The sequence below is a fragment of the Physeter macrocephalus genome, chromosome 11, assembly GCF_002837175.3.
Source record: "Physeter macrocephalus isolate SW-GA chromosome 11, ASM283717v5, whole genome shotgun sequence".
Classification (NCBI taxonomy): domain Eukaryota; kingdom Metazoa; phylum Chordata; class Mammalia; order Artiodactyla; family Physeteridae; genus Physeter; species Physeter macrocephalus.
The window spans coordinates 49,693,666-49,702,667 of record NC_041224.1 but is presented as its reverse complement, the minus strand read 5'-3'; the positions used below and the strand labels follow the sequence as shown (position 1 = coordinate 49,702,667).

At 36.0% G+C, this 9,002-nt stretch overlaps 1 protein-coding gene across 4 annotated transcripts in view; it reads left to right on the top strand.

Annotated features, from left to right (window-relative positions):
• The window catches only part of MNS1 (meiosis specific nuclear structural 1), a 132,006-nt gene that overhangs the window by 33,342 nt on the left and 89,662 nt on the right, over window positions 1-9,002 (top strand). For all 4 annotated transcript variants that reach the window (XM_028496315.2, XM_055087972.1, XM_055087973.1 and 1 more), the window contains one exon: window positions 4,273-4,400. In XM_028496315.2, coding sequence (XP_028352116.1) covers window positions 4,273-4,400 — 128 coding nt within the window. The remainder of the gene's footprint in view (window positions 1-4,272; window positions 4,401-9,002) is intronic.

Here is a 9,002-nt window from a genome sequence, read left to right as displayed (position 1 = left end):
ACGTTTGGTAGTGTATATATGTCCATGCCACTCTCTCACTTCGTCCCAGCTTACCCTTCCCCCTCCCTGTGTCCTCAAGTCCATTCTCTACGTCTGTGTCTTTATTCCTGTCCTGCCCCTAAGTTCTTCAGAACCATTTTTTTTTTTGTCTGTAACCTTTAGAATAGGCTTTTTTCACTCCAAATAATGCTCTTGAGATTCATCCATGTTGTTGGATGTGTCAACAGTTTATTCCTTTTTATTATTAAGTAATCGTACATAGTATGGATGTACTAGTTGATTTCCTTTTAAATTTGCATATTATAAAATTCATTCTTTGTTATGTACAGTTCTATGGATTTTGGCAAATGCATAGATTACTGTTTCCACCATCACAATGTCATACAAAGCAATCCATCACACCAAAAGTCCCCTCATGCTTCCCCTTTATAGTCAACCACTCACACCACCCCCCAGTCCCTGGAAACCATTGATTTCTTTTTTGTCCAATAGGTTTATCTTTTCCATAGTATCATATAAATGGAATTATGTAATATGTCACCTTTTGGGTCTGACTTCTTTCACTTAGCAAAACAAATTTAAGATTTTGTGTTGTTGCATGAATCATTCATTTTAATTGCTGAATGGTATAGTAGTATTCTCTTATATGGACGTACCACAGTTTGTTTATCCATTCACAGTACGAAGTAAATTTGAGTGGTTTCCAGTTTTGGGCAAATGTGAATAAAACTGAATACAAACTTTTGTATGAACATAAATTTTCATTTCTCTTGGATAGATATCTGATAGTAGGATGGTTGGGTCATATGGTATGTGTAAGCTTCATTTTATAAGAAACTGCCAAATCATTTTCCAGAGTTACTGTGCTACTTTTCATTTCCTCAAGTCATGTATAAGAATTCCAGTGGCTTTGTGTCCACACCAGTACTTGCTGTTGCTTTTTGTTCATTGAAATTTTTATTGAGATAATTGTAGATTCATATGAAGTTGTAAGAAAAATACATAAAGTTCCTATATATCCTGTACCCAATTTCTCCCAGTGGTACATCTTGCAAAAGTATAGTACAATATCACAAACAAGATATCAACAATGATGCAATCCACCAGTCTTGTTCACATTTCCGCAGTTTTACTTGTGTGTGTGTGTGTGTGTGTGTGTGTGTGTGTGTGTGTGTGTGTTTAGTTCTATACAGTTTATAACGTGTAGCTTTGTATATATAATACCATAGCCAAGATCCAGAGGAGTTCCATGATCACAAGGGTCCCACGTTTTGTCCTTTTATAAGCATACCCTTCTCTTTCTTGTCCGTCCCTACCTCATCCCTAACTGTAGCAATCACTAATATGTTCTCCATTTCTATAATTTTGTCACTTAAAGAACATTACATGTACAACTCATCAGTAAAAAGAAAAAAAATTTTAATGAGCAAAGGATTTCAATAGCCATTTCTCCAAAGAAGATATACAAGTGAGCAATAAGCACAAAAAACGATGCTCAACATCATTAGTCATTAGGGAGATGCAAATCAAAACCACAGTGAGATACCACTTCAGACCCACGAGGACTGCTGCAATTGGAGAAAAAAAAAAAAAGGAAAATAAGTGTTGGAACCCTTGTACATTGCTGCTGGAAATGTAAAATGGTGTAGTGGCTGTGCAGAACTGTTTGGTAGTTCCTCAAAAAGTTAAGCATAGTTACTATATTACACAGCAGTTACACTCCTAAGCATATGACCAAGATAATTGAAAATCTATGTCCACACAAAAACTTTTACACAAATGTTCATAGCAGCATTAATCATGATAGCCAGATAAGTGGAAACAACCCAAATGCCCATCAGCTTGTGAATGGATAAACAAAATATGTTATATCTATACAATTGTATATTATGCAGCCATAAAAAGGTATGCATTACTGATATGTACTGTGACATAGGTGAACGTTGAAAGCATTATGCTAAATGAAAGAAGCCAAACACAAAAAGGCCACATATTGTATGATTTCTTTTAAATGAAATATCTAGAATAGGCAAATTCAGACAGATAGGAAGTAGATTAGTGGCTGAGGGGTAAGTGGAATGGTGAGTGACTGCTAACAGGTATGGGGTTTCTTTTTCGGGTGATAAAAATGTTCTGTAATGTTGAAAACTTACATCCACACACAAAACTGCACATGGATGTTTATGGAAGCTTTATTCATAATTGCCAAAACTTGTAAGCAACTAAGATGTCCTTCAGTAGGTGAATGGATAAATAATCCAGAAAATAGAATATTATTCAGTGCTAAAATAAATGAGCTATCAAGCCATGAAAAGACATGAAAGTGAAAGAAGCCAATCTGAAAAGGCTACATAATGTATGATTTCAACTATATGACATTCTGGAAAAGGCAAAACAATGGGGATAGTGAAAAAGATCAGTGGTTTCCAGGGGTTTTGGAGAGGTTGGGATGAATAAGCAGAACAAAGAGGATTTTTAGGGCAGTGGAACTACTCTGTATGATATTGTAATGGTAGGTATATATGTCATCATACACTTGTTTAAACCCGTAGAGTATATAACACCAAGAATGAACAGTAAGGTAAACTATGGACTTGGGTGTTAATGATGTGTCAGTGTTGGTTTATTGATTGTAACAAATGTCCCCTCTGGTGTGGGATGTTGATAGTGAGGGGGCTGTGCATGTGTGTGGGCAGAGTGTTTATTGGGAACTCTGTTCTTGTCAGTTTTGCTGTGAACCCAATACTGCTCCAAATAATAGTCTATTAAAAAAAAAAGTTCTGGAACTAGGTAGTGGTGTTGGTTGCACAACATTGTGAATGTACTAAAAAACTGTTGAGTCGTGAGTTGTGAAATGTGAATTATGTTTCAGCTTTAAAATAGAACATGTTCCAAGAACATTATATAAATAGGATCAAACAGTATGTAACCTTTTGGGATTGCATTTTTTCACTCAGCACAATTCCTGGAGATTCATCCAGATTGTAGTTTGTATGAATACTCATTCTTTTTTGTTGCTGAGTGGTGTTCCACAGTATGGATATACCACAGTTTATTTGACCTGTTGAAGGATGTCTAGGTGTTTTCAGTTGGGTATTTTGAATAAATCTGCTGTAAACATTTGGGTACAGGTTTTTTAATAAACATAAATTTTCATTTTTCTGGGAGAAATGCTTAAGAGTACAACTGTTGAGTTGTATTGTAAAAACTATTTTCCAGAGTAGCTATACCATTTTACATTCCCACCCAGTGAATAATGCTGTTTCTCACCAGCATTTGTTTTTGCTGCTACTTTTTGTTTTAGCCATTCCAGTAGGTATGTAGTGATATATCATTGTAGTTTTAACTTGAATTTCCTGATGTCTAATGATATTGAACATCTTTGCATGTGCATATTCTTTCCTATATACAGAATTTAATCAAGTCTCTAGATCTTTCTACCATTTTATAGGAAATACAAAAAAGAAACAAGATATCCTGGTGAAGCAATCGGTTGAATTCAGAATGTGGGACATTCTGTGGGACATATGTCCTAATTTCCACAACAAGTCAGTGTCCTGGCAGGGGGTAGTCTGTGAGGAGACTGTTAAAAAATAAAAGAGACTTAAGAGAAATCATAACTAGATACAATATATGGACCTTGTTTGGATTTTGATTTGAACAAACCAAAAAAAAAAAAAGGATCTTCGAGACAGCTGGGGAAATCTGAATACAGAAAAGTTATTAGACCTTACTAAGGAATTATTGTTAATTTATTTCAGTTTATTACTTGTATGGTTATATAAGAAGAAATTCTTGTCAGGTAGAGATATCGAATTATTTACATGGTAATGCTATATCTAGGATTTATTTTTAAATACTCTAGCAAAAAAATATATATAGGAAAAAGTGGGAGTGGAGTGGAAGAGTAGAGAAAAAAGATTGGCAAAATACTGATAATTTTTGAAAATGAGTGATGTCTACCTGAGGGAGTGTTTCAATTTTCTTCTTACTTTTGGTGATGTTTGAAATTTTCCATCAAAAAATATTCAGAAAAAAAAAACATTCAGATAAAATGTTCAGAAATTTTCCATGATAAAATGTTCAGAACATTTTCCAGATAAAATGTTCAGGAAAAGTATTTATTAAAATTATATTTTGTATTTTAAAACATAAACAGTTGACTGCTCAGAAGGTACTTGTAGTTTTTTGCTATAAAACAAATTCAACCTTAATGAAAAAAAATCTGGTTCTGGGGGACAAATGACTAAAGTTATTTATTTTTTTATTTAGGCAGAAGAAAACAAAAGATTGAGGGAGCTCCAGCTTGAACAAGAAGAAAAATTGGCTATGGAATTGGCAAAACTTAAACATGAAAGTCTAAAGGATGAAAAGATGAGGCAACAAGTAAGAGAAAACAGGTATCTTGGCTTCCAAAAATTTCATTTATTTAGTCTTTTTGGCCACTTAAAAAAAATTTTTTTTTTTTGCATAAGGTCCTTGGTTATCTATTTTAAATATAGCAGTGTGTACATGTCAATTCCAAACTCCCAATCTACACCTCCCCTCTACCATTCTCCCCTGGTAATCATAAGCTAATTCTCTAAGTCTGTGAGTCTGTTTCTATTTTGTAAATAAGTTCATTTGTATCTTTTCTTTTTAGATTCTGCATATAAGTAATATCATATGATATTTGTCCTTCTCTGTCTGACTTACTTCACTTATCTTTAAACTTTTATGTAATGCTTAGCATCTGAGAGTGAGATTTCTTTCTTTATGTCATTGTACTTAGTTAATATTTTGACTAGAAATACTGCTTTAAATCCTATATATATGTTCATTTGAGAAAAGAGGTCATATTTCTAGAAATAAAGTGTTAATATTTAAGATGAAAATCAGTATCAATTCCCTCTTCTCTAAAGATAATTTTTTTTTTTTTTTTTTTGGCGGTACGCGGGCCTCTCACTGTTGTGGCCTCTCCCTTTGCGGAGCACAGGCTCCAGAAGCACAGGCTCAGCGGCCATGGCTCACGGGCCCAGCCGCTCCACGGCATGTGGGATCTTCCCAGACTAGTGCACGAACCCGTGTCCCCTGCATCGGCAGGCGGACTCTCAACCACTGCGCCACCAGGGAAGCCCTAAAGATAATTTTTTAAATGACCTCTTATAAAAAATAGACTCATGAATTCTACTCATAAGAAAAATCTTAGGTGATACTTAATTTAATTTTATGCCCCTACATAAATTTCCTACAGTATTTCTGGAAGGTGGCTGGTCAGCTGTGGTTTAGCATGTCTAGTGACTGTGATTGGAACTTTTTCATTCAGCCCTATCTTTGAATAATCCTTTTTTCCCTATTGTTTCAAAATTAATTTCCCTGTAATATCCAGGCATTTATCTTAGTTCTGCTATCTGATTGAAAAAGAAATAAATTGAGTTTTTCTTTAGGACATCCCTTCATATTTATGAATCCACTAAACATTTCCTTCTGTAAGTTAAATGTCCCTTATTCCTTCATTTGTTCTTTAGATAACATGATTTCAATCTTCTTTACCATCCTGGTTCTCTTCTGTAGATGTAATGTAGATTTTTAGTGTTCCTTAACAAAACATTGCCCCCACAATTATGTGTAATACTCTAGGGTACTGTTTATTTTATTTTATGTTTTAAAAAATATTTATTTATTTATTTGGTTGCACCGGGTCTTAGTTGTGGCAGGCAGGCTCCTTAGTTGCAGAGCACTGGCTCCTTAGTTGAAGCATGTTGTCTTCTTAATTGTGGCACGTGGGCTTCTTAGTTGTGGCATGTGAACTCTTAGTTGTGGCATGCATGTGGGATCTAGTTCCCTGACCAAGGATTGAACCCGGGCCCCCTGCATTGGGAGCACAGAGTCTTACCCACTGCACCACCAGGGAAGTCCCTAGGGTACTGTTTAGTACTCCTAATAGTGAGACTGTTAACCACATTGTTCTAGAATATGTTTCTTAATGTTGCCTAAGATCGAATTACTTTTCAGTGGCAGCCTATCACACTGTTGATTAAAACTCAGACTAACTAAATGCCAATTCTGTACTTACGTAGTTGAATATATTAGGAATTTACTTTGATAGTTGTTACATTTTATCTTAACTGAGCAAGGCTTCTATAGAATATTATATGACCCATGGATGAGCTCCAGAGGTTTTGAGCCCATTAAATTATATATGTATGTTTGGCAAATGTACCCATGTGTATTTTTCTGTGTCCACAACTTTTATCACATTCTCTAAGGGATTACTAATTCTTAGAAGAAAAAAGAAAAGATTTAAAATTGCTGCTAATGTCTTCATATTGCTCTAGTCTCAAACTATCTTTTTTGATCTTAATTCTCCAATTATTGTTAGCTATCACTCACACTTTTATGTTATCTGAAGATGAAATAAATGTTTCATATGTCTTTGTCTAATTCACTGACAAAAGAATTAAATACAGGAACTTTCTAGCAATTGAAGACTAGGTGATTCATATAAAAGCTCCCTCTCAGAGCAGACTGTCTGGAGAAAGTATAATAATAAGATATGGGAGAGGAAGGAAACCAGAATGGTGAGCCTGGCATTTGTAGCTGCATTTCTCCTGGAAGTTTCTGCAGATGGCAAAAGTATAGCTGAGAGTTAACAAGTCAAGCAGAGCTTGGCCAGTAAGCATATAGTAAGGTGTTCAACATCATTCTACACGCTGTATGCTTAAGAGTTGTGTACTTTGGTGTATGTTTTACTTTAATAATCCAGAATTTAATTAGATTTTATTAGATAGAAACAGATGAAGAGATAACGTTCAGTTTAGTGGAAAATATCCAGAATAAGCAGAGAGAGGCAAAAGGGTAGAAAAAAAAAAAAAGACAACTTAGATAAGGGCTGTGCTGGAAAGTTCTACCACAGGGGTCCCCAACCCCCGGGCTGTGGACCAGTACCGGCCCACTCCCTGTTAGGAACCAGGCCACACAATGGGAGGTGAGCGACAGGCAAGTGAGTGAAGCTTCACCTGCCGCTCCCCATTGCTCGCATTACTGCCTCAACCATTTCCCCCACCGCTCACCCTCCGTGGAAAAATTGTCTTCCACAAAACCAACTGGTCACTGGTGCCAAAAAGGTTGGGGACCACTGTTCTACCAGATGTATAATTTTAATTCTGGTAGTAGAAATGAAAGTGGATGATGCAGCAGCAGTATTCAAAGAGATACAGGCTGAGAATTTCCAAAAATAATAAAAGGCATAAAGCCACAAAGACACAGTAAATAATTAAAAATACATCTATGCTCATTCTAGTCAAACTTTAGAAATCTAACAATAAAGAAAATCATAAAAATCACAAAAGTAGCCACACAAAAACGACTACTGCCTTCAAAGGAGCAACAGTGAGAAGTATGACTGAATTTTGAGCAGCAACATTAGAAACTAGAAGACTGGATTTAAAGGACTGAAAGAAAACTTAGTACTCTATACATTGTGGAAAGTTTCTTCAAACATAAGGCAAAAGTCATTCGTTGAGTATTCTTTCAAATAGAGTATGTTTCCTCTCAGCAGTGTCAAAACTACTAAGAGTTTTTAATTTTGTGCATAAGCCGTGGTAAAATTTTGACATGCAGGAATGGACCATTTTCTGATCAGTGTATTCATCTGGAAATTGACAGGTCTAAATTGAAGGAAATGTTTGCTGTGGTGCTTGAAATGTATCCAAAGTAATTAAAAATTACCTATATCATGATTAGACTCTTTAAACTTAAAATAAATTAATTTTGAAAACCCAGGGTAAATTTTTAAAAATCAGTGAAATTTATTTTGAAAGTAATTGTTCAAGTTCAGAAATCATGAGACTCATATTATTTAGAACACATGATTTTTTTTTAATCCAAGAAAATATTTAAAAGACAGTCTAATTTTATTATAGGTTTTAACTGGAGTTGAGAAACTCACTGTCTAGTTTTATTTATTTATTTTTTATTGGAGTAAAATTGCTTTACAATGTTGTGCTAGTTTCTGCTGTACAATGAAGTGAATCAGCTATATGTATCCCTATATCCCCTCCCTCTTGGGACTCCCTCCCACGCCCCACCACCACCCATCTAGGTCATCACAGAGCACCGAGCTGACCTCCCTGTGCTATACAGCAGCTTCCCACTAGCTCTCTGTTTTACACCTGGTACTGTATTTATGTCAAACCTAGTTTTCCAGTTCGTCCCACCCTCCCCTTCCCCCCCATGTCCACATGTCCGTTCTCTACGTCTACGTCTCTATTCCTGCCCTACAAATAGGTTCATCTGTGCCATTTTTCTAGATTCCACATATATGTGTTAATATACGTTATTTTTCTTCGCTTTCTGGCTTACTTCACTCTGTATGACAGACTCTAGGTCCGTCCACATCTCTACAAGTGATCCAATTTCGTTCATATATCCCCTCCCTCTTGGGACTCCCTCCCACGCCCCACCACCACCCATCTAGGTCATCACAGAGCACCGAGCTGACCTCCCTGTGCTATACAGCAGCTTCCCACTAGCTCTCTGTTTTACACCTGGTACTGTATTTATGTCAAACCTAGTTTTCCAGTTCGTCCCACCCTCCCCTTCCCCCCCATGTCCACATGTCCGTTCTCTACGTCTACGTCTCTATTCCTGCCCTACAAATAGGTTCATCTGTGCCATTTTTCTAGATTCCACATATATGTGTTAATATACGTTATTTTTCTTCGCTTTCTGGCTTACTTCACTCTGTATGACAGACTCTAGGTCCGTCCACATCTCTACAAGTGATCCAATTTCGTTCATTTTTATAGCTGAGTAATATTCCATTGTATATATGTACCACATCTTCTTTATCCATTCATCTATTGTTGGACATTTAGGTTGTTTCCATGTCCTGGCTATTGTAAATTGTGCTGCAGTGAACATTGGGGTACATGTGTCCTTTTGAATTACGGTTTTCTCAGGGTATATGCCCAGTAGTGGGATTGCTGGATCATATGGTAGTTCTATTTTTAGATTTTTAT